The sequence below is a fragment of the Eschscholzia californica genome, unplaced genomic scaffold (genome assembly GCF_041429995.1).
Source record: "Eschscholzia californica isolate CP2 unplaced genomic scaffold, dmEscCali1.0.p SCAF_4, whole genome shotgun sequence".
In the NCBI taxonomy this organism is placed as follows: domain Eukaryota; kingdom Viridiplantae; phylum Streptophyta; class Magnoliopsida; order Ranunculales; family Papaveraceae; genus Eschscholzia; species Eschscholzia californica.
The window spans coordinates 16,065,953-16,091,735 of record NW_028238461.1 but is presented as its reverse complement, the minus strand read 5'-3'; the positions used below and the strand labels follow the sequence as shown (position 1 = coordinate 16,091,735).

Sequence of the window (25,783 nt, the reverse complement as noted above, 5' to 3'; positions counted from 1 at the left end):
CTTACTGATCTAAAAAAGACACTCTATTTCTGGAGTGTCCTTATGACTCCAGCTTAACAATATTTGAATTTAAACCTGTAAAAATCATATTTTTATATATCTTGCAAATGAATAATAATTTTTTGACGAAAATAACTCCTTTGGTCAGATATCTGGAACATGGTGGAACACTCCGATTGATGATTTGTTATATCGAAGATCCTTCACACCCCTCTTGCAGAGATTTTTGACAAAAAAAAAAAAAAAGAACAAATATATGTAACGAAAGAAATGCATGGAGGTCCTTGCAGAAATCACGTTGGGCCCCGAGTTTTGGTCACACCAGTTGTTGATGGAAGGGAATTATTGACCCAAGATGTTAAGAACTTGCACCATGTCAATTTCATTTTAACACCAGTAGGCAACACTTAAACCACCTTAACTCACAGAGCCAACCCTTTCCCCTTTGCTCAATCGGGCGTAGATCTGTTAGGACCGTTTCCGAAGGCATCAGGAAGAAGAAAAATGTTGCTTGTGGAGTGGGTTACTTCACCAAATGGATGGAGGTTGAAGATTTAATACAAACCAAATCCCAAAATATCCTATCTTTCATCTGACAAAATATCTGCCAACGGACAAGTCGAGGTAACCAACTGAACCCTCACTCCGTATTTAAAACTTTAAGTGTGAAGAAAAAACAAGAATTAGGTGAACGATCCCTCAAGTGTTCTTCGAGGGTACAATACCACCCCTAGAAGAGCAACCAGGGAGACCCACTAGAAAATGGTCTACGGTATAAAATTTGTTCTACTAAAAAAATGGTAAGACCTAGCTTCCGAGTCAAATACTTTGACTTAGAGAAAATATCTCAGAGTCATCAGAGAACCCCTTGGCCTCATATAGAAGGTTAGAGATCATGGTGAGCTCAGGAACTTTCCGTACCAAATCACAGTGGTCAGACTACACAAGGCCCACACAAACGAAAGAACATTTGAAGTGGGAGATGTCTGTTGGGAAAAACGGGCACTTAGGCGCAGCGGAAACAAGAGTTTTTTTCCCTTTGTGTTAGTTGCGAGGATAATATAGAAGAATAGTGGGAGCAATAAGCAAAGAACTTAAAGTAAATAAGACAACGATTTTTAACGTGGAAAACCTCCTCAACGTGAGAAGTAAAAACCACGGGACTCGTAGTCCAACCAAATCAACTATGATAGCAAAGTAGTTACAGACTACGTCAAACCGAGACTCAGACCCTTCCCAAAAGAATCAATCTCAAACACGAAGAAACACGGAGAAACCCTCACAAGAAAGAACAAAACAGTCCAGAAATCTGCAGCCCAAAACGACCCTAAATTAACTAGGATTCCGGCGACCAATCAACGATCCCTCCGTACAAATACTAGATCAATATGTCAAGAACAGTTCTGCCAAATTTCAGCTCAATCGGAGAAGAACTCACCGTCGGATTTTCCGAACAACGAAGACTGCGCGTGCTGAAAAAGTTCTGCCCCGCTCTTCTCGGCAACCTCCTTCTCTCCCTTCTTCTCTTGTACGTTTCTAATTGTGTTGCCCCCTTTGGTGCTCCTCACACACATCTAAATTAGGTTAAGGTAGTATTTATAGACTCCCCCTTAATCCTAATTCCACCGTCATAAGTAACCGACCCAAAGAAACTCGACTCGGGCCCAGGTTTGGTTTCCTAATCCAAACCCAACTGGGTTTCCCCACTAGGAGGAAAACCCAACAAACTCCCCCTCCGACTAGGTGGGAGAAACAGCCAGCCCTGTTGTCCCCTTGACAGCCCTGGAAACAGCCAGCTCCGCTTTTCCTCGACAGTCCTGGACAACCAGCCCCGCTATCCCTAACAATTTTTTCATCGTATACATCTTATTGTTTCTTGTCTTCCAAGCAAATAACTGCTCCAACTTCAACCACAACGAACGAGCATCAGTCTCATTGTCAATATGATGCAGCACATTGTCATCTATCCATTGCCTAATCAAACCACACGCTTGGCGATGTAGCAATGCCCACTGATCTTCAGTCGCCCGCTGATCTTCAGTCTTCTCATCAGGTTTCTTCTCATGAAACACCGGAGCGTGAAATTCCTTCACAAAGAGCAAGTCTTCCATCTTACCCTTTCATAGATGATAATTAGCACCATTCAAATTTATCATTCTACCCATATTTTCCATCACTAACACAAACAAACCAATAACCGAAGTTATCACAATCCAAAGAACTCTCTAACCTGGAGCTCTGATACCACTTGTTGGGAAAAACGGGCACTTAGGCGCAGCGGAAACAAGAATTTTTTCCCTTTGTGTTAGTTACGAGGATAATATAGAAGAATAGTGGGAGTAATAAGCAAAGAACTTAAAGTAAATAAGACAACGATTTTTAACGTGGAAAACCTCCTCAACGTGAGAAGTAAAAACCATGGGACTCGTAGTCCAACCAAATCAACTATGATAGCAAAGTAGTTACAGACTACGTCCAACCGAGACTCAGACCCTTCCCAAAAGAATCAATCTCAAACACGAAGAAACACGGAGAAACCCTCACAAGAAAGAACAAAACAGTCCAAAAATCTGCAGCCCAAAACGACCCTAAATTCACTAGGATTCCGGCGACCAATCAACGATCCCTCCGTACAAATACTAGATCAATATGTCAAGAACAGTTCTGCCAAATTTCAGCTCAATCGGAGAAGAACTCACCGTCGGATTTTCCGAACAACGAAGACTGCGTGTGCTGAAAAAGTTCTGCCCCGCTCTTCTCGGCAACCTCCTTCTCTCCCTTCTTCTCTTGTGCGTTTCTAATTGTGTTGCCCCCTTTGGTGCTCCTCACACACATCTAAATTAGGTTAAGGTAGTATTTATAGACTCCCCCTTAATCCTAATTCCACCGTCATAAGTAACCGATCCAAAGAAACTCGACTCGGGCCCAGGTTTGGTTTCCTAATCCAAACCCAACTAGGTTTCCCCACTAGGAGGAAAACCCAACAATGTCGTCTCTAGAGAAAATCTAGATCCGTGAAAAAAACCTACGACTACTCTTCCCTAAATGGGAAGGACCATACAAGATGGTAAAAGTAGTATACCGTGGAACATTCATTTTATAAGATGCAGGAGGGTACGTTTACCCCGATCCTGGAATGCAGAGCACATACAAAAAGCTTTCATAGAAAGGCCAGAAAGAGTTCTTTATGGTACGCTTTCTCCCTCAGAATTCCTCATGGGACAGAAACAATTTATTTCAGAAGAGAATCATGAGTTTAACATCTTGAATATATAATGAATTATTTGCTATGAGTTGTGAAGCTTTAAAATTAATTCATGCTCTGTCAACATATAACAAAACTCTTTTCAGCAAGCTATCTGAAAGATCTGATTCTTTCATGCACAAGAAAGTCTCGCCCAACCGAGCACTTAAAGCCCTTATAGTTAAAAACCAACAGAATTGTTGAAGCGATAATCAGGAAAAAAAATAGTGAAACTGTGATAGTTGAAAGCGGTAGAATTGTTGAAGTGATAACGAACCAATACAAAAACACTGACTAGTCTGACAATGGAACTATCAGGTCATAACTCGAGACTAAGCACTGCTAGCCTAAGAGATAAAACTGTTGAAGCAATCAGGGATCGAGAACCTTGCTCATTTAGCACGAAAGTGTTTTCAACTGCCCAAGCACCAAAAGTCTTGTGAAAACGTGTCCCAACTTAATGAACTTATGATTATATGCCAAGCACAAAATCATGCGCTGCCAAGCACAAATCCCTGATTTGCCAAACAAAAAGTTCTCCGTTGGCAGGTACTAAGTCCTGCTATGCCACAGACAAAGCCCTGTTTTACCAGGTACATTATTATGTCTTGCGGTATGAGAACAAACAAAAATCTATATTATTCACCGATGAATTGGTAACGAGCTCGGAAAAATAATTCCTGAAGAATAAAAATTATATTCTTCTTTCTATTTATTACACTATCTTTTAACATTTTTCCTTAGAATGGTGTTGTGCACATTATTTTGGAAAAACAGAACCGAGCAAAGCGGACGGAGGTCAGGATAGTGCCCATTAATTAAAAATAAGATTCTTTAGGAACAGAGTTGATGGCTTTTATTCTCTCTTTAGATATCCTTGTTTTCACAATACATTATTTTATGTTATTATGAATTATCTTAATTCGTTATGTCCTTCTATGTTTCTTTATCATGCACGTACACTAGGGTTTTCAATTGTTTTCAAAGGATTTTTTTTGTTGTTGAAGGTTTCAAAGGATCTTATTCCATCATTTCGTAATGCATTGAGAAGATTCATTAGTTTCATTGGTTGGGATGATACTCTAGGACATTATTGATGTAATGTAGTTGGTTATATGTCATATGCTTACAGATAATAGCATACTACAGTTCGTTATATGTTATGAACATAGAAAAAATTAGGATAAACCCACATAATACAATATCAAAATTCAGAAATAATTGTGTGATCGATGCTGAACGAGAATAGCATATGAAAATCATAATCCATTATGTACAATTTTTTCTTAGAAATTATGTTCGTAATACATTATGAACCACTATACTATGTTATGACTTATGACGCTTCATAATACATTATGAAAAGAATTTCTGACTCACTTATTTTTCCAACATGGACACTAGGTCTATTTTGAGATTGGGAATAAGTTACGGCCCATCTCCGCAGTTTGAAGTGTTTCTTTATAAACAAAAGAAACAAGCGCTTTGGCAGGACACAACTCACTTTTACAACACATCACAACTCACAACTTGTTTACTTGTCGTTGTTAGCGGCTCAACATAATGAAATTATTAATAACATAAAATACATTTTTATACCATAAGAAAAAGTTCTTGGGTTGAATTTAATGATATTGTATTTTGGGATCTCTTTAATTTTAATGAATAACGTAAGGGAGGGACATCTAAAATATTGAAAGGGGTTACTTGAATCATGGAAAGTGGCTGAAAATCAATGTGCAAGAACTATAATGGTGGAAAGATATGGATACCGTTTTGCTAGCAAAAAGAATATATGGACTCTTTTCATTTTAGGATAGTCATGGAAAGATAATAATGATGAATAAAATGAAGATATAAGAAAAACCCTAAATTATGACATTTTGTTATACTACCTTTCCAAAGAAAATCTAAATGAACAAAATTACCTAAATAATTAGGTATCCTTGGTGTGTTAGTTTAGGGGATGTTGATAAATGCCCCACCTTTACTAATGGAAATATGGATGGTATTTGGATCTTACATAACACATCTTTTGATATCATATGCCAACAAAGAAAGACTTTTCCCAACAAAAAAAAACAATAACAAAGAAATACCTTTATGGGGTTGCCTAATTATATTACAAAGATTTATAATGTTTATGGGTTTAAAATAATTACACTTTTGAGAGAATATTGTGAAATCTTCAAAACAAGGTTCATTATTTATATTTTTCTAAACTTATTAATGTTACCAAGTATATTTATAGGTTAAATATTCTTTGGCCCCCTATTTTATGTGGAAGTTCACTTTGACTCCATAAGTCTTTAGGTTTTCTTTTAACCTCCATTTTTTGTCTCACTTACCAACTTTGTCCCTATGTTATTTTCATTTTTTTATTTTGTTTTATATCTTATTTTATAATCTTTTTATTATTTATCTATTTCTTTTTTACTTTTTTCTTTCTCTTTCTCCAATTTGTCCACCGACAACAGTAGTCAGCAGAAAGCAACCAATCGACACTACTTGCAACTCTTTCAATTTTCTCTCTTCTAATCTCCATCTTCCTCTTTATTACTCTCTAAAACTTTTCTCTCTCCACCCCCCCCCCCTCTCTCTCCTCTCACGTAAGTGCCCAGCCGAGAGATCAAGGAATCTTTGCATCCAACCACCACTACAAGAATATCACGTAAATCCGAATTTTAATACAGCAAGATCCTTCACAATAAGTACCATTCAATGCCGATTTATGATTTGTCTTACGAGATTATTTTGATTGTAGGGTGGGAATGATACCAATTGAATTTTGTTTCGATTAATGTTTTCACGCTATGGCGTTAAGAAAATTCAAGGAATTTGAGATTTAAGGTGGTTTCACGAAGAATTGAAGATACTGTCAGGACTGAAAGATTCAAGTTAATAGTTGTAATAATTTAAAAACGAACTGTCAAACACAATTAGAGGCCAAATTAGCAGTATGTGATAGTTTAAGAAACCGACTAATGAAATTACAAGCATCAAATCGAGAAACTTACAAATTTCTGAAACTTTTGTATATTTTTCATTGTTTACGTGAATGTTAGAGTACAAGTCCCATCATACGAATCAATTTTGAATCTCGTAACTTCATAGCAATTTAAGTAAAGCTTCCTCATATTTACTTTTAGTTCAAGTATACATCTGTCACGGTCATCCGTTCTACTTAAATAATATCTGTTTCAGGATTGTACTAGATATTTTTATCTCATAACTCGCTCGAATCTGAATTAACGGAGTCAATAGACTGTAAATCATCTCGAACTAATCATTTAAACAAATCAGACATCTCGATTCATATAAAATTAACATTCTAAAATATAACTGAAGTCAGTTCAGAGTTCAGACGAAGTACATTTTCCTAGATTTGATTTCCCATGGTTATAGCTTCTCAAAGAAGTCCAAATATTTCACTTTCGTTGCTTACAAAGTTAACCGAAGGTCATTTAGGTAAATTAACAATACCCATTCCTTGAAATATAAGTCCTGAATTGAGCAAATTCTCTTTCATCCCGGAAGAAGAAAAAATCCCAATTTTTCTCCCCGTTTTCCCCGCCATTTGCTTCTCACCTTCCCCCCCTTACTGTTTTTTTTACAGTTCTAGGGCTTCAACTTGTGTTAATTTCACTCATTTTCAAAACCTAATTTTTCATATCAGAATTCAAAATTCCTTAATTCGACTAAATGTGTTTTTCTGATTCATCTTAATTTGTTTAATCGATGACGAGCTCAAGCGGTTCAGATCACCGGATTTTCGGCCATGAAAAAGCTTGCCGGTTAACAAATACAGTACATTCTGAAGTTGCTCCTTGTTTACCTTTACCTTCACTTCCAGTTTTCTGTGGTGCTCTTGATCAAGAGCTTCGATTGTTTGATGAGCCTTCTACTACTAGGTCGATTAATCGTCATGAAGTTCTTTCTCAAGCTAAGAAGATTTCCGATCTGCTTAGGGATACAGATGTTTCGTACTTGTAAGTTTCATGTTATGATTATCATATTTCTTTTGAATTCTAAGATTCGAATTTTAAATGCAAGTTGAACGTATTTAATTTGAAATTGGTAGTATTAATCGCTCAGACTGATAATTGAGCATATTGAATTTAGAGTTTTATATGATTAAGCTTTAATTTGACTGTTATATGATGTTCACAAGATAAGAACTAGTTTGAAGAAATTAGGTGTGAGTTTGAATCTTCTTCTTGTATCGAGTGTATGTGCTTTAATTTAAATTCTGAATCACCTGTGAATCTGTGATAGAGAGTCAAACAAATTGGATTTGAAATTTCTTTGCTTGCTCTCTGGTGGAAATTCTGATAAGATTACAATTTAGCAGATTTTGAACTGTTAAAATCCGTACACATATAGCTTAAGAACAAGTTTTAGAAATTACTTACTTCTCGGATCTTCTTGTTTCCAGAGAGTCTCTCTGATTTTGAAGTTCTAACTTGTAATAGTGAGAAGGGGATTATGGTGAACTCACACCTAGTAGATAAGTTTACTTTTATTATTATGATACTATCTCACTCACGCTTTCAGTCTAACGGCCAGATGTTGACCCTTTTCTTTCGGTTATTGTGTTGTTATTCGATACTTCTTTTTTGTCGTTTACTGGTATGAAGTTTAGGAAGTAATTATTCCTGAAATGTTTCCAAATTATCAAGTGTACAATTCAATATAACCCACACTTTTAAAGTCGTTTAAACAAATTGAAGTCAAATCACTTCGAGAAGAACACTCGAAAATTCATGCCTAGTACTCTTTTATGTTCGACATTTTGTATGAATATATAGAGTGTACTAGCAAACATATCCTACCTTTGAAATCTAGAGAATAAGACCACAATGCCTGATGGACAGGCCTACTAGGCTCTCAGGAAAGAAACAAAATTCCAATATGTTAATAAAATCTGCTCATCTGAGGATAAAACATATGAAAATTAAGATTCTTGCCTGTTTTTGGTCCTGCGCTAGTAAAACATCAAAGCTTTGCTTGCTTCTACGATGTCCTTTGTGGACACCTTCTTATCCTAGAAGACACCATTATTCCTCTCTTTCCAGATGTACCAGAGACAGATGTGACCGCAAACGTTCTCCCAGTATTTTCCCACGTTTTGCCATCTTTATCCCTTCCCATTGTTCACTAGTCATTCACTTTTTCAGGCTTGCACCAGGTACTATTCATTGTCTTCCTTAGGAAATCCTAAGCTCATCCATGCTAATAGTAACATCTAGTATAGATAGATTGGTAGACATGATCGGCAATGGTAAATCTTTTTTTTTTTGGCTGCTTGATTTGTCGTCTTGCAATCTTTTAATTTGTCTTTAATCCTCATCAACTTTTTGGGAATGATAACTCCAGTCATGTTTCCTTATTATTAGCCATACTATATGTGTTATACTCATACTGGCACTTCAGCTAATCATAATTAACGGAGCAGGTCATCACTCATCAACATGTAATACTATTATCATGTTCAGCAATATGAAATGATCGTGGAGGGCCTACCGTTTGTTCCTTGAATAAATCTAGAAAAGTAAAACAAAGAGAGCTAGGAAAAAAGAATAAAATAGAATGCTATTTTCTTATTATGTAAATTTTTTGCTCCTGCTCTCACCTGATTGACGCAGCAGGAACCTTAAAGAAGGTGCATCTTCTCCCACTTGGAGAGCAGCAGAGCCTTCGAACCTATATCATGAGGTTCTCCAACACAATACTGAAGCATTTGAGCATTCCAATCCAGGTAATATAATATATCACTACTCATTTTTCAATCTGTACTGGCTGAGATTAGTCGGACTTGGTCAGCATGGTAACATGCCTTGTTATGTAAATATTTGGCGCTAGTAACTCTAAATAACCGTCTTACTATCGTTTTGTACTTCTTGTTTTGAAACTTTGAATGAATTATATTAGAGAAAAACTATATATGTGCAAAAGGGATTGGGAGGGTTTTGGGATCTTTCACGATACCCAAGCCTCCCAATGTAAAACTACATCCAAAAAAGAAACATTCTTAAATTTGTCTAGCTTCCTTATCGTTTTGTACTTCGGAATCCCATTTCCAGCGTTTGTTTAATCACAAGCACAGATCTCAATAAATCTCTCGAATTTGTCCATATTGGCCATTAGGGAACTTTCACTTCGTTCTACTTCCAAAAAAGAAACATTCTTAAATTTGTCTAGCTTCCTTATCGTTTTGTACTTCGGAATCCCATTTCCAGCGTTTGTTTAATCACAAGCACAGATCTCAATAAATCTCTCGAATTTGTCCATATTGGCCATTAGGGAACTTTCACTTCGTTCTACTTCCAAAAAAGAAACATTCTTAAATTTGTCTAGCTTCCTTATCGTTTTGTACTTCGGAATCCCATTTCCAGCGTTTGTTTAATCACAAGCACAGATCTCAATAAATCTCTCGAATTTGTTCATATTGGCCATTAGGGAACTTTCACTTCGTTCTACTTCTATTCTGTTATTGCTACTTTATATCCTGTTTTTCAAAGTTACTTTTACCTGTTTGGAGGAGTGGCCTGTGATACATCATAACACGGACCAAATGAGCTTTACTTTTAAAACGAGGTTTGAAATCGGACTAGAACTTCGACAGCTGTCAATTTTTTGGGTCTTCGATTGTGTTCGCCACCCAAGTATTTCCTTAACCATTCCTTTTTAATCACAGAATAACCTGTCCTCAAGTTTGTTGTTTTCTTTAGGTGTCCTATAGGAGAATTGGTGGATAGTTGAGATGGAGAAACTCAACATCATACAACTCATGCTACCATATTTACTATCTATTTTTCCAATGCTTGATTTACGACGATTAAAATCTTGATTATCTTTCCTGCATTACTGTACAGAATATTAGTATTTTATCTATATTTAACTATTTTCTATTGCTATGAGAGACATTGTACGGAAAACTTAATATTTATAACCACTGTTATCTCTTGAAAGAAATGTGTCTTCCTTTTCTACTTAATATTTACCATTTTCAAGTTCGTCAGGTTTTATTACGGAGCGGAACTGTAGTAGTTCGATACCTGTACAAAAGCCCTTTGAACAGAATTTACCTGTCACTAGCCAAGTCAGGAGAGACTATGAAGAAGCTCTTCATCATGAGTCCAGTGAAAATCATGTGAGTGTGGATCAACATTTCATTGAAAACAAGTTTTTTACAATATTTTACATCATAGAATGTTGATTAAACAATTGCAGCATGTACAGATACCTACATCTTCCAGAAAACATAAAGATAAACAGAAAAGAAAGGTTGACATCTCTTTCTCAACAAGGACAGATCCTGTTGAGGTGCAAGGTTTGCTCCATCTTTCATAATCTTGAATTAGTTTTTTAAATGTATTTTCCTTTTCCTGATCTCTTTGTTTTTCTTTGCTTCCTGAATTAGTGTTTAACTTGTTAAATGTTTAGAGGGAATCATTGGAACCTTTTGTGATGTGTTGGAGGATCTCTGTAGCAAAGCAGAAACTCTTAATGAGGATGCCGATGAAGCAGATGCACAATTACTGTCTTCTACTGATCTTAAAATGCTTGTAAATGAAGTAATGACTATCTGTGGAAAGAAAATACTTCACTTGGTTCCTGTGGGAATCCTTGTACGGCTTTTAAATGTTCTTGATCGCCAGATTCGTGCAGCAGAAGGTTTATCCATGGACGAAAACGGATATGTGAGTTACTAGTTTTTTGGTGTTTTTTTCCCATTTTTGTGTAGGTGCAACATGTATCTAATTGTATTACCTACTTAACACATTAAAGTTATTGGTTCTTGCAATTGTATTCAATACCTGTTCCATACAAAGACATGCTTCTCTGACATAAAGTGATGAAATCCTGATGTTATGGATGGGCAGCAACTAAATTTTCATCTCCAACTGTGTTTTTTTTAATGCTTTGTCGCTACAATTAGAGCCTTCCATCATGCTTCTTTTGCAAGACATAGTTTCAGATTCACCTGTTCGTTTATCCTTGATCGCATATAGTGTGTTTTGGTTGAGGAGCATGACTTTGACTGGTAGGAAATTGGAATCTTCTAACCACCATACTGGTAGACATAAGTGAAACATAAATAGTTTCCTTTCTTATTGTGTATACTTTGAGACTTTACTTGATCAAATCACCAAATTATATCATTGTTGTCATTCTCACGAGATAGTACTGAACTCCAATAGTCGGTAAGTGCATTTTAACCTTTGCTTGATATATAATGTTCTGGTTTCAGTTTGATTCAGATGCTATGTCATCAGTGATTTGTGCTCTGGAGGCTACTCATGCAGCTTTAGCAGTAATGACTCATCAAGATATGCCAAAGCAGCTCTATAATGAGGAGGTACTATTTCTGTGGATTGATATTCGTTTGTATAATACTTGCTTTGTGTAGTTTTTCTATCTTGTAATTCCTGTTGTCATCAAAAGTTTTATTGGTCTTCTCTCCATATTCTAATTGATACCAGATCATAGAAAGAATTATGGACTTCTGTAGACATCAGATTACGGAGAGTATGTATGCTTGTGATCCATCATATCGCGCTCTACATAAACCAAGTGAAACTGGGGCAGTTGACGGTAAGTATCCTCAATGGGCTGCGTCCTGATATTATGTTAGAGGTTGCACATGCATTCATTACTATTCTATTGGATAACTTTGACCTCCCATTTGCCTATACATCCTCAGTCGTCACCATCATATTGTCTCCAGTGTACCCTTTCACGTCAATATGGATTTAGCCAACAAATATCACCCTCTTTCTCATTTTCAGGTCAAGATGATGACGACGAGGAGAATGATTTTGGTTCAGCAAGCAAGAGGCGTCGCAGCACTAAGAGTGTTAAAATGAGGAAGCCAACAGGAAGCAGGTGCTCATAACTGATATCTTTCTTTCTTGTTTTAGTGATTTAATACTGAAATTGGATTTTTTTGCCAATGAGTTATATTCTGATCTTGTACCTGCTCCCGTGTATAGGTACTCTGCTGCTGTAAATACCGTGCTTCAGAAACTTTGTACAATTGTTGGGTTCCTGAGAGATCTGCTGTTGATTGAGCGCCTACCTGATAGTTGCATTCTGCAAATAATAAAGACTAGTTTCTCCACCTTCTTGGTTGATAATTTTCAGCTCCTGCAAATAAAATCAATTAGTTTAATCTGTGGGGTAATGTTCTTATACTTTTCATATTTCGTGAATCTTGTTTCTTTCCAAGTACTAAATGTTTTTGTGTTTTGGCGCTATGTGATTGGGGCAGGTGTTTGCTGCTTACACACAGCACAGAAGTTTTCTGATAGATGAAACGGTTCATCTTTTATGGAAGCTTCCATTTTCAAAGCGTGCCATGAGAACTTACTTTCTGCCTGATGAAGAACAAAAGCAAATTCAGATGATAACTGCTTTGCTGATCCAGTTAGTTCAGTGCAGTGCAAATCTTCCTGAAATCTTAAGAAGGACATTTACTGCAAATCAGATCCTAGATGTTTCAGCTGATGCTAGTTATCCCACCAAATGTATTGAAGCTTCCACCGAAGCGAGTTGTCTTTTCTGGACGCGAGTTCTTCAGCGACTTTCACATGCAAAGACCCAAGATGCATCCGAGATAAAAGCTATTCTTGAGAATATTGTTATGGATTTGCTGACAACATTGTACTTACCTGAATATCCTGCATCGGCTCCTATTCTTGAGGTGAAAAATCTCCACCGATGTTTGTAAAATGCATTATTTGCCTTTTGGTGTTAATGCCGTGGTATTTGCAGGTTCTTTGTGTGTTATTATTCCAAAATCATGGGTTGAAATCTAAAGACATTTCTGCACGTTGTATGGCAATAGACATTCTTGGAACAATTGCTGCCAGGTTGAAACGCGATGCTGTCCTTTGTAGACGGGAGAACTCATGGATTACACAAGAGTTGGTCAGAGAAGATAATGCTGAGGAGAGTTATCCAAGAGACGCTTGTTTTGTTTGTCTCGATGGAAGAGGTGGGAGAACGGCGTTCGTATGTCATGATTGCAAGAGAGTGTTCCACACGGACTGCATGGGGGTTAAAGAACGTGATGTTCCTACACGTGGGTCTTCCTGTCATTTTTGTCTTTGCAAAAAGCAGCTGATCGTTCTACATTCTTATTGTCAGTCCGTACACAAAAATGATGTGCAGCCGATTTCCACCGTATCAGAAGGCACCCCTGGAGCGTCAGTCTTGGTATCAAAATTAGAAATTGTTCAACAAATGCTTCTGAATTATCTGCAGGGAGTTAGTCCTACAGATGATGCACAGCTTTATTCGCGCTGGTTTGTACTAAATGTTAATAATTCTGAAACTTATTTTATTCCTTATTCGATGCTATAGGTAGCCTAATTATGTGCAGGTTCTGTCTTTGTCTTTGGTACAAAGATGATCCAAAATCTCAAGAGAAATTCATGTACTACCTCGTAAGACTGCAGTCAGCATCACTTGTACGAGATTATGGGACTGTTTCTACATTATTAACGAGAGAATCAGCTAAAAAGATATCCTTGGCATTGGGGCAAAAGAACTCTTTTTCTAGAGGACTTGATAAAATTCTCCATTTGCTTCTGGTAAAATACTAAGTGTTTGTAGCTTTATCTCGAAATTTGAGCAACCTCTGACTTCGCAAGATTTAATTGCTTTCAGATAAGTTTGAGGGAGAGCTCTCCTATACTTAGGGCGAAAGCGTTACGTGCGGTACGCGTGAATTCTTTTCTCTTCAAATTGATTTGTAACATGTGCTGTCGAGTTTGGTTTGTGAGCTGGCTCGGGCTTGGTGGTGCCTGGGTTCGTCCATCTGTTCATGGCTGAGCTTCTGAGCCAGCCAGTTACCGAGTAACTCGTTGATACACAACTAATCCAGCATCTAAAATCAAGTAACTGGGCAAGTTACGCAATCCTTAAAAAAATATACTAGGTGAAAGATTTTGCTGATTCCTGAAGAGGGAGATATAGAGGAGAAGTTTTCTTTCTGCATTCTTCTTTCCTTTTCCTTTCCCTTCTCTTTTCTCCCTTTACCCGTGCAGCAGCTCCAACTGTGCAACTACATGACATATTACACTAAATTACAGTGATATGTATATTATTTTATATGTAACATCCAAAAACTTATTAGCTTATCAAGTATATATGGGGCTGAGTTTTGCTTAGTTGCCTCCCCAAACTCGGCTGACACGGAGCTCGGGCATCACCGAAAAAGAGCGATCCAGAATCTGACTACTCAGAACGTGTTATGAGGGATCCTAATTGCACTTTTGAGCTTATATTGCTCGTTGATTTCTTATGTCGGAACAGGTGAGTTTAATTGTCGAAGCTGATCCAGAGGTGCTATGTGAAGAGCGTGTTCAATCTGCTGTTGAAGGAAGATTTTGTGACTCTGCCATCTCTGTACGGGAAGCTGCTCTGGAGCTTGTTGGGAGGCATATTGCTTCACATCCAGATGTTAGCTTGAAGGTAGTTTAAAGCGAAATTTCTATAGCATAGTTGTTTTATTGAGGTCCATACAGTATGTTAATCAGAAAGTTGTCTTTCCTCCATGATTAGTATTTTGAAAAAGTTGCTGAGAGAGTGAAGGATACTGGAGTTAGTGTTCGTAAACGGGCAATCAAAATTATCCGCGATATGTGCACTTCCACTGATAACTTCTCAGAGTTCACAACTGCTTGTATTCAGATCATTTCACGTGTGTGCGATGAAGAATCTAGTATACAGGTTTGTCGAATGTCAAAGAAAGCATTTACTATATCGATATTCTTGGATATTTTGTTATGATCACTCAACCTATAAGCTGGTTCCGGCAGGATCTTGTCTGCAAAACGTTTTATGATTTCTGGTTCGAAGAACCAAATGGGGTACAAACTCAGGTTGTTGGATATGGTAGTTCCGTACCTTCTGAAGTAGCAAAAAAAACAGAGCAGGTTGTTGAGATGTTAAGAAAAATGTCACACCAACAACTCCTTGTCACTGTCATAAAACGCAACTTGGCACTTGACTTTTTTCCACAATCAACTAAAGCTGTTGGTGTGAGCCCGGTGTCACTGGCGTCAGTCCGTAGAAGATGTGAATTAATGTGCAAGTGCTTATTGGAAAGAATATTGCAAGTAAGTCTGGTGATCTTCTAGTTGCTTAATGGTTTAGTGCTCTTTATTCTTATCGCTGGATAATTTCAACATGCTTGTGGCCTCTCAGGTCGAGGAAACAGATAATGGAGAGGTGGAGGTTCGTGCCCTTCCATACGTGTTGGTTTTGCAGTCATTCTGTCTGGTGGACCCAAGTCTCTGTGCCCCTGTATCTGATCCATCCCAGTTTGTGGTTACTCTCCAGCCATACCTAAAGACCCAGGTTCTTGCTGTTCCCTTTAGAAATTCGTTCACTTGCCTTTTTCCAGGTTAAAATATAGCCAACGAGTGATACATACTTGGAGAGTAAAACATGTTGCTAGAATTGCATTTCTGTTATTAGGATATCCTGATTTATTATTGCAAGGAAACTTTCGGTGATTAACAAAAGAAGAAAAAATTGAAAAGGAACATTTCTGGCTCATGTCATAATGATACTTTTACTTTCAGTACTTCCGCTACTCTTTATTGTTTTGGGGGTGCTCTATTTTTTGTGACTCAGATTTCTTAATAATTTGCGAGAGTGTATTATACTGAATTTATTCTATTTTAGAAATGTAGATTTCTGAGTTCTCTTCCTTCTCCATTTACATTAGCTTGTTACCTAATTCTTTTACAGTTGATTTTTACGTTAACATGTATATGAATTGAATCCTCTTTTCATTTTTCTGTAACTGAGACCCTCACATGAATTGTTCACCAAACTTGCATAAATAAACTGGTAAGAGTAGTCAACTTGGGTGAAGAAGATAAAAAGAAGAGAGAAAAGATAGTGGGGGTAAGGTGTGACAGCTAGGATCGCACAATCCGCAGTTGTGTGTAGTCTCCTCTCCTCTCTGTTTTGCATATGAGAAATTGACACTGATATGAATATTTGTGTTCACACCGGCACAAGGTGTCAAATACAGTATTTCCTTGTCTTAGCTATTTGGTCATTTGTTAGTGTACCCAATTTGCTTATTTTGTTATTTGCAATCAACCAGTAATACATTACACACAAAAGGCGTTAGCTTCTGGTGGTCACTTATGGTTCTATCATGATTTTGATCCAAGTACAGAATGTCACGTTAAACCCGTTGAAGTTGGTGTCCAGAAAGAGTGTACAAGTGTTTTACATGAGTATCCAACATGACAAGAATACTAAAAGCGAATATTCAGCTTGCGTTTTGTACTTTTGTTTGCACAAGTGTAAACTCACATAAAAGTGAGCCAACGAGAGTAACACAAGAAAAAAAATCCACTTATAAAAATTACAATGAGAAGTCAACCCATAAAATATATAGTAATAAAAATCTGATAGGCAATAGCTCACTTTTTCCTATGTGCAGGTTGATAATCGAGCATTAGCGCAGTTTCTGGAGAGTATAATATTTGTTATTGATGCTGTTCTTCCTCTACTCCGCAAGCCTCCTCCAAGTGTCATTGAAGAACTTGAACAAGACCTCAAGAAAATGATTGTTCGACATTCTTTCTTGACAGTTGTCCATGCTTGCATCAAGTAAGTACTTCCAGCCTTAGCTGTAATTTTTTTATTCAAAATTATTAGTTCTTCTCCACTGATAAGATAAATTAATCTGGATGCGGTCTGCCTACATACTTTACTGCATAACTATACAAGTGTCTCAATGTGGTATTTTGACCAGATTAAATTGTTGGTGAGCCTGGTTAGAAGCTTCATCACGGATTAATTGGTTGGCCTGATTATAAAAATGGCATTCGGTTGGAATCTCCCTTTTCTTTTATTCTTTCCTCGATTACTTTCCGAGCTTTGGTTTAATCACACTGATGCTTGGATGGTACGATGGCAGCCACATCTAGGAAGAATTCCTTCCTTCACCTGGTTTCTTCTGATCTATTGGGCCACATCTGTTGGGTCTACTTCCCAGCCTCTACTCTTAAATATTATCTTCTTATGTGTATTGCTTTCGTTATATTTCGTGGTAGTTTTATTGTGCTAGACCTCCAATAGAGAAAATTATCGGTTCTCTAATGTGAACTACCACTATACTTAAGAGTACCTAGTAGGCAGAAGGGTGTCAGTGAGCCTAACTTGATTCTTCTCTTCTCTTTGCTGAGCACCATCAATGGCGACATGAAGAAATTCACTTCATGCACAGCCGTTTGCTACAAGTAGAGTTATTCCTTACATCAACCATTAACTTCATACATGATAGGTAGATTGTATTATTTCCTCTACAAATTTCATTACGTACATGGCAGACGTTTTATCTAGAGAGATCTAAAAAAATAATTGATTTTGCAACTGAAATGACATGCGAGGCTAAATGCTAACCAGCCAAGTCAATGAAGTGAATATTGTTTTCTGAAGTATTTATAATCAGCTGTGTGAGCTTCTCCGTGAGAAAATGTAATACTATTTCTTATGAGTTATGATCTGATCCATTATTATTTGACATGATATGGGTGTCAGTAGTTTTTTTTCCTAAATTATTGCAAATAAAAGCAGGGCTGCACTTCTTTTTGGTTTACCATATCTTGTACACGGACTGTACACCATGGAACTTGTTCACCAGCAGCCTACTAGCCAAGCTTAACACTGTCACTTGTTTCTCTTGTCATGTGATCTTACATGAAATATTTTGTGTTGTGCCATTTGACTCTCGTATTTCAGTCAACTATGTGCATAATGCGCTAATTTTTCATAATAAGTCAAGATCTTATATCTGATTTCTCTATAATTTTTGTCATTGTGTGTGGGAAGTTTGGAATGAGGGGTCCTTAATAGTATGAGGTGCTCATTTGTTGACTTTATTCCAGGTGTCTATGCTCACTTAGTAAAGTGGCAGGAAAAGGTGGAAGTCTAGTTGAATCTCTTATTCAGCTGTTTCTTCAACGTCTGGACAAGCATGCAGTTGATTTTAAGCAGGTTAGGCTCTTAATTCATTTCTGAAAACAGAATTTTCTGATGTTGTCATGGTCAGCTTGTTTTAACTTGCAGAAAGCCGTTTAAATGATTTTCTGTTTGAAACTGAGTATAAACTTCAGTCTCCTTGTTCACGGATATGTTTTGTTTAGTGGCAAAATCATACTTTTGATCACTTCACTGCTCCCATTTTCAATTGTAAGCAAAGCACATGTTAAGTACATGCATATTTTCACTTTATAGTATTATGCAAAAGCCAAAGATATCTTTTATTTGGGGTTTTGCTATCAAGACTAGTTGTGTTACAGATATACCCACACTGGGGGTTATGCTATCAAGACTTCAATGGAGTTGTTAATTAGTAAAATGCAGAAAAGACAAAGGGTAATTTGGATTGAAACAATTATTGGTTTATGATTGACACTTAGTTAAAACGATGTATCCTTGTTTAGTTGTTTTAGAGATCACACTAGAGTCATAAGAAGATGACGCTAAGCCCATATGTTTATTTGTATGGTAACTGCATATTATTTGCAGACTATGATATGAAGATGATTGAAAGGCGAGTTGTAACAAGGTGTTCGTTGTTTCTATCCTATTTTACTTTTTGATTATTTTTTGTCTCTCTATCTAGGTGTATTTCGAAGGTCGACTGTTTAGTGAGTAGTGACAATTCCTCTATTTTACGTTGTTTTACGGTAAATTTCTGTAAAAAGCAAAACAATGTATAAAATGTTGGACTTTCCTAATTTCGCTCGAAAGTTACTCTTCGATCAAGATATTATGTAGTTTTAGCGGATTCTGAAATATAGTACACCATAACTGAGATAGAAAGGAAGTGAACTGTGAACTGTGAATGGTCATGCTCTTCTCTTGCACTTTTCTAACTCGCCATTGTCAACACACCTTAACCATGTCTAACGACACCCACACTCGTGATTTTCAACACTTGTTCCTGTACTGACATAAATGTGAAATGGGTTAGAAATGATCTTAAAGCTGGTTTGCTTGTGATAGAACTTGATATTGTTTTTCTATAAAAATGAGCTCCCAAATACTTCAAGAATAAAAGAGTAAGTGACATGGTTCTAGAATGAACTATCGTAAAGCTAGGTTCAAGGACATTGTGCTAGATTTACTTGACAAGGAAATTCCAGTGGCTGGTTACTTGTGAATCAAAGTGTAAATATATAAATATGTGATAGTTCTACAAATGGTTTTGGACATACTATGTCTTTCTCTCCATTTGCATATGTGGTAGTCATTGATAATGTCTAAGATTCAAGTCAGTTATTTCCAATCTTATGCAGTCATGCTTTCAAGCCTGTAATCTACGTTAGCTAACGATATATTGTTCTTCTTGTAGCTTTCCTATTTACAGTTAGTGGGGCGTTCACTTTTTTGTCTTGGATCGCTTATCCGTTATGGAAATGAGTTGATGCTTGCCTCCAACAGCAGAAATGCACTAGTTAATGAAAGCCTTGATTTGCTTAAGAAGCACCTGCGTTCTGAGGATTTCGTTATAAAGATTCGCTCTTTGCAAGTAAGCCTTTTTATCTTCTCAAGTTTATATTTAAGTGTATTAGTTTCCTTAATAATTTTTTTTTCTTCTGTAGGCACTAGGTTTTGTTCTAATTGCTAAACCTGAACTGATGTTGGAAAGCGAGATAGGGAAGATAATAGAAGCCACATTATCACCTGATTCTGATGATCGTCTGAAGGTGCGAAGTATTAGAGTGGTTAATTTTTTTCCTTCCTGGGAATTTTTATTTTCTTTCCTAGTATTGTCCTTAATGTATTTGTTTTTTGACCAGATGCAAGCATTGCAAAACCTGTATGATTATCTTCTTGACGCTGAAAGTCAAATGGGAACAGATCAATCCTCTGATACCAAAATCAATTATGCCGAAGGGACACAAAACGTTTCTGTTGCTGCAGGAGCTGGTGATACTAATATTTGTGGGGGAATAGTTCAGTTATATTGGTATGTTATGCTAGGGACGTGCTTGGATATGAATGAGCAAGTTCGCCAGACTGCCTTAAAGGTTTGAATCTGCCAACTCGAGTTGAAATTGTATCGTCAAAAGTATTATATTAGAAATTCATGTATCTACACCAAGCCGTTGCTTGTTTTTTAGCTGTATCCTGAATCTAGCTTGTCTGGATTTGAGTTTTCTGAGTCTGACTTGTCTGATCAAGGGCAGAATACTCATTTCAGGTTATTTCAGACAGTGGCTTCTTAGATAGACTTATCTTATATCTGACTCAGATGGACCTAAAATTAGCCAAGAAGCCATTCAAAAGAGTCGGATGAAAAATTAACATTCTGAAGTCTAACTTGCGTCAATTCAGATTTCGTGTCGGGTTTTCGAAAAGAAAAGCAAACAACACGCACTTATGACTTGAGATACCTAAATGTCTCAAATAACCAAATCCCTGGTTCTTCATTTATCATTGGTTTGCTAACTTCTCTTTGTTTCGTATAACAGATTGTGGAAGTGGTCTTGCGTCAAGGTCTTGTTCATCCAATTACATGTGTGCCATACCTAATAGCACTTGAAACAGATCCGCTAGAGGTGAACTCGAAGTTGGCGCATCATTTACTCATGAACATGAACGAGAAGTATGCCGACAAAATCCCATGTCTCATTCTATTAACCACGTTATTTCAATATTTTATGCTTAGTAACAAAGCATGTTTGCAGGTATCCTTCTTTCTTCGAAAGCCGTTTGGGAGATGGCCTTCAGATGTCTTTTCGTTTCATTGGAGCCATGACTACCAGATCTCTTCAATATTCAGAAGGCAAAGGATCCGGCATGAAAGGCAAATCTGATAATAGTTCTGTTAATTTAGCAAGACTTGGAGTTGCAAGAATTTATAAACTTATCCGTGCAAATCGTAATTCAAGAAATAAGTTTATGTCTTCAGTTGTTCGCAAATTTGATTCCCCAACCTGTGACGAGTCATTAATCCCTTTCCTTATGTGAGTAACACAATTCATGTGAGTTATTTTTATGGCCCTTGAGAGCTACTAGTGTATGAGTTTGAGCTATTCTTTTCTATTTTGCAGGTATAGCACAGAGATCCTTGCCTCCCTTCCATTCGGAGTTCCTGATGAGCCCTTGTATTTAATATACACCATAAATCGGATCATACAAGTAAGGGCTGGGGCTCTCGAGGCGAATATGAAAGCCTTGGGTTCTCAGTTCATGGAAGTAGTAACTCATGTGAATCTGCATGAAAATGGGATGGTTAAAGATGACTTAAATACTTCCCCAAATAGTAATATTACTTCGGAGGATTCAAAGAGGAACTCAACAACCTCAAGTGATTCTACTGGTTCCGGGGAAAATTTTATACAGAAAGTTCAGGTATCCTCAACACTAATAGTATAATATTAGTGTTTAATGTCTTCAAGATAATCTGTTTTCTCATTAACTGGTATCCTCTTTTTTTCTCGGCCAATTTTTTTATTTTCTTGTAGTTTCTTTTGGATTTCCTCACGGATTTGGAGAAAAACGTTTTGTTATCATTTCTTTTTATTATTGAAACATTGTGCTTGTGGAATTAACATTGTGATATCTTCCTTTCAGGTTGATTGTCAAGCTGCAATAGCTTTGCAGCTCCTTCTAAAGCTCAAGAGACACCTTAAAATTGTATTTAATCTAGATGATGCCCGATGTCAGGTAATTGTTACCTCTCTCTTATTCTCTCTCTTTCTCTCTCTTCTCTCTCTTCTCTCTCTCTCTCTCTCTCTCATGTGGGGGTTTAATTTTTCAATCAGGCATTTTCTCCAACTGAACCTCTGAAACCAGGAGAGGTTCTCTCTAAGCAGACCATGCCATTCTGCATCAGTGACACCCCTGTCAGCTTGCCGACCACATATGAACAATTTATCGAAAGATACCAGGTAATAACACATGAAATGGTATCCTTTATTTCTTTTCCTTTCTTCATTTGTACTGATTCAGATACTCTTGCTACTTCGCATGTGAAAATCCGCTTATCAAAAACAGATTAAATTGTCTCGACTTCCTTTTTCGGTTCAACTGATTTATCTAATTATGCTTAGTTACTAAGTATGTTGTTATTTGTTTAGGAATTTAAGGCGGCACTAAAGGACGACACAATAGATTATTCAGTTTATACTGCTAACATCAAAAGAAAAAGACCTACTGGGAGAAGTGGTAGAGGAGGGAGATCTGGTCGAGAGACAGGTTACTATGACGAGGGCGAGGATGAAGATTATGCCACCCCTCGGAAAGTAATGAACAGTAGTGGTCGAAAAAGCAACAGTAGTAGAGGGAGGCAACGATTTTAGTTGCAAGTATGATATTGGGGATGGCTGACTTGTACATTATTGGGAGTAGAGTAGGAAATGAAAAGACAACCTAGAGATGGGAAGAAAAAAGAAATTTAGAGGGGGATTTTGGTAAAGAGAGACTAGAAGGATTTTGGCTCTGGCTGGGAAGAGCAATGTGGGTAGGTTATATTCATGTTTTATATTTTTGTAAACCGAAGGGGCATAGTAATTGTGCCTTTATTCAAGTGAAATTACATCCTCTCTGGGTTATACTAGTTTTTGTTTTTTTTGTTAAAAGTTATACTAATAGTTTTTGTTGATATAGAAAAATAGTGAAAATTTATTGAAATGGGTTTAAGTTCTGCAAGAAGTTGTAAAGAGTAAAAATTCTTATACTTCAAAGTTCAAACCTTGTGACTTCTAGGGGTGTCTTGTGGGCCACGTATTGTGACGATTTTCAACCGGACCTCACTCTTCGGCGCACTTTGGTGATGTTTGTAGGTACTGGTGGTGCTCCAAACCAACAGCACATTATATGTTTGTAGGTACTGTTGGTGTTCCAAATCCAGTACATTATATGACAACTTTATTAGACAAACAAATGGTTTTCTTTTTCATACTTAAGCTCATGTTAACAAATTAGACCATAAAATTTTTAGGGTTATTTTTTATTTGGTTTTCAATTTTTAACCAACTCGTTGTTTTGATAAAATTCCAATTTTTTCTAAATAGCTTTAGGAGTCAAAACGAAACTAATTTCCTAAAAACTTAAGATTAATTCCATCTTACCTCTATCTCATTTCTCCCTCTCTCTATCTCACTTTTCTTCTTTGGCAGAAAATTGTTGGCCAGTGATCTTCAACCCGAAAAAAAAAATATTTCTTCCTTTCTTTTCTCTCTTATTATCTCCCTTCTTCCTCTTCGCTCTCTCCTCTCCTCCTTTCTTTCTCTCCTCTCTCTTCCGTGAAGGGTCTTCCCTTTGTCGTAGAAGGTATGAAAAGTCAGGTCTTAGAGGGTCTCGAATACCAGACCTTCGCCTGGATCAAGAGTTCCATGACATGCATTATTATACTTTATTTTGTCTATCTACAACATCCACCGCTCACTCTCTAGAAATCACTTCGTCTACCTTGTGATTGGATGCATACGTCACTAGTGCCAACAATTGACTTCTTTATCATGTGAATTCTATCGTCCACATGTGTACAAAGTGTTTTTTTAGTTATCAGCGTGCCTCCAACCTTTGACTTCTAAGGTGGAAGACTAGACCTCTTATCGCTCCAACTAAGGGTTGTTGGTCGCTACTAGTGTGTTTGGGTGTGTTTAAAATTCTCTCATTTGGGTGGACTTTCATGTGAAATTTGTAAAGGGGTGTGTGCCCATAACACTTCACACCACCAAATGGTCTTTATATATATTCAATTTAACCGTCCGTTAACACATTAGTAGAGAGAGAGAGAGAGAGAGAGAGAGAGAGAGAGAGAGAAACCCTAGCCCCGCGTATTCTTCAGTTCATAGCAGGCGCGGCCATGGAAACTGCAGGGAAGACAGTTAAAGACGTCTCTCCTCATGAGTTCGTCAAAGCCTACTCGGCTCACCTCAAGAGATCCGGCAAGGTATCACCCATTTTTATTCTCATCTTCTTCTTCTTCTTTGTTTTCACCATTCTTCAGAGTTCAAAACTATATATATTCAATCTAGATTTTCATCAATTCATTTTCATTTTTAAATTAGAAACGGAGTCGGAGAGATCAAACTCATAAATTTAATCTATTTGTTGTTGGTTATTTGGATTGAATAATTCTACTCTTAGTCGTTCACTTTTTTCCCATTATGTTTTCATACATTATGATGATTTACTTATGATTCATAGCTACTCGATCTTGTGATCTTGTATTATGGGTGAAACTAGATAAGGTTCTCAAGTTTCTTGTTTTTGCTAGAAATGAAAACCCTTTTCTATTTTATTCAACTGATGTAAATTTATATTTTGTTCTGAAAACTAGTAATCTTAGTTGGTGTTTGATTTTTGTAGCATGTCACATTTATGGTAACTGCTACCCTAATCTCTTAGAAATGAAAAAACTGAGCTAAGGCTTTCACTTACTTCCTGAATCATCTATTATGTTTAAAGGAAGATGGTTTCTTATGGGAGTTTCCAACTCCGTCTGTCTTATTTCTCTTTCTTCATATTTTATGGAAATAGATGGAGCTTCCTCACTGGACTGACATTGTGAAGACTGCAACGTTTAAGGAGCTTGCTCCCTATGACCCAGATTGGTACTACATTAGAGCCGGTACTAATTTTTTTCATTGTTCTTGTTTTTGTATTTTTCTTTTAGTTGAAGAGTATACTCGTCTTACTCGACACTTTTTTCCTCCATTATAGCTTCTATGGCTAGGAAGGTCTATTTGAGAAACGGAATTGGGGTAGGAGGATTTAAAAAGATCTACGGTGGTCGCAAGAGGAACGGAAGTCGTCCACCTCATTTCTGCAAAAGTAGTGGTGCAATTGCTCGCCACATCCTTCAACAACTCCAAGAGATGAAGATTATCGACCTTGACACCAAGGGGTGAGTTTATCATTATCTTTTTTTTGCTATCATTTCCCTTTTTCTTCACCATCTTTTACTAAAACCTTAAACTGTGAGACAACCGAGTTAAAGGAAACACTAGTGAAACACTTAAGTGGTGATTGTTTTTTTGTTATTGTTTGAATCCGATTAAATGTAACCAAAATCAACTCAAATAAGCAATTCAGACTATTAAGACAAAAAGGCATTCTAGAATCTAGCTCGAGTCCATACAAGAGAACCGACTTGATAAAAAAACAATAACTATTCTATTGGGTTTTGCCGTTCATTTTGTATAAGTAGAGGGTTATTGTCTTTTTCTGAAATTACCCAATACCCATATCATCTATTTTGGACTAAAACATTTATTATTATTGTGATTGTGTGGTCTAGTGGGAGAAGAATAACATCCAGCGGACGACGTGATCTTGACCAAGTTGCTGGACGTATAGTTGTTGATGCTCCTTGATCAAGGTATCTGGTATACATCTATTAAGAAGTTATTATCGTGGTTCAAATTTTTGTAGGAAATCGTTTAAATTGGATGACTCAATTAGATTGTTATAAGAAAAGATGTTGAACATTTTCCCCCATTTCCTTTTTATTGAAAACATTGTCTCTTGGTGGTTGAA

General features: G+C 36.9%; 2 protein-coding genes across 3 annotated transcripts; both read left to right on the top strand.

Moving 5' to 3' along the window:
- The first annotated feature begins 6,736 nt into the window (after positions 1-6,736).
- On the top strand, positions 6,737-22,945 carry EMB2773 (PHD finger family protein). 2 transcript variants are annotated; one of them, XM_086637241.1, is made up of 28 exons: positions 6,737-7,233; positions 8,893-9,002; positions 10,267-10,397; positions 10,487-10,577; positions 10,691-10,947; positions 11,499-11,606; positions 11,731-11,842; positions 12,037-12,133; positions 12,241-12,427; positions 12,519-12,950; positions 13,022-13,554; positions 13,632-13,842; positions 13,919-13,969; positions 14,567-14,725; positions 14,816-14,983; positions 15,073-15,372; positions 15,461-15,613; positions 16,719-16,888; positions 18,169-18,277; positions 19,641-19,817; positions 19,891-19,995; positions 20,089-20,319; positions 20,764-20,897; positions 20,980-21,258; positions 21,346-21,646; positions 21,869-21,961; positions 22,060-22,185; positions 22,375-22,945. In XM_086637241.1, the coding sequence occupies exons 1-28, from the start codon at positions 6,983-6,985 to the stop codon at positions 22,594-22,596; spliced, it is 5,298 nt and encodes a 1,765-aa protein (XP_086493367.1). In that variant the 5' UTR covers positions 6,737-6,982; the 3' UTR covers positions 22,597-22,945. The 2 variants fall into 2 exon arrangements, with proteins under 2 accessions (XP_086493367.1, XP_086493366.1); XM_086637240.1 differs by having other exon boundaries at positions 10,478-10,577.
- A 1,068-nt stretch (positions 22,946-24,013) lies between these two features.
- LOC147543185 (small ribosomal subunit protein eS19x-like) lies at positions 24,014-25,783 on the top strand. The gene is made up of 4 exons (XM_086634251.1): positions 24,014-24,194; positions 24,785-24,875; positions 24,968-25,151; positions 25,545-25,783. Exons 1-4 carry the CDS (start codon positions 24,108-24,110, stop codon positions 25,618-25,620), a joined length of 438 nt encoding a protein of 145 aa, XP_086490377.1. The 5' UTR covers positions 24,014-24,107; the 3' UTR covers positions 25,621-25,783.

Coding starts and splice junctions, on each gene's coding strand:
- EMB2773 (XM_086637240.1), top strand. CDS start 6,983: ATGACGAGCTCAAGCGGTTCAGATCACCGGATTTTCGGCCATGAAAAA. Junction 12,428..12,518: donor CAATTAGTTTAATCTGTGGG/GTAATGTTCTTA, acceptor TGATTGGGGCAG/GTGTTTGCTGCTTACACACA. Junction 18,278..19,640: donor ATGCAGTTGATTTTAAGCAG/GTTAGGCTCTTA, acceptor TTCTTCTTGTAG/CTTTCCTATTTACAGTTAGT.
- LOC147543185 (XM_086634251.1), top strand. CDS start 24,108: ATGGAAACTGCAGGGAAGACAGTTAAAGACGTCTCTCCTCATGAGTTC. Junction 24,195..24,784: donor ACCTCAAGAGATCCGGCAAG/GTATCACCCATT, acceptor TTATGGAAATAG/ATGGAGCTTCCTCACTGGAC. Junction 24,876..24,967: donor TTGGTACTACATTAGAGCCG/GTACTAATTTTT, acceptor CCTCCATTATAG/CTTCTATGGCTAGGAAGGTC.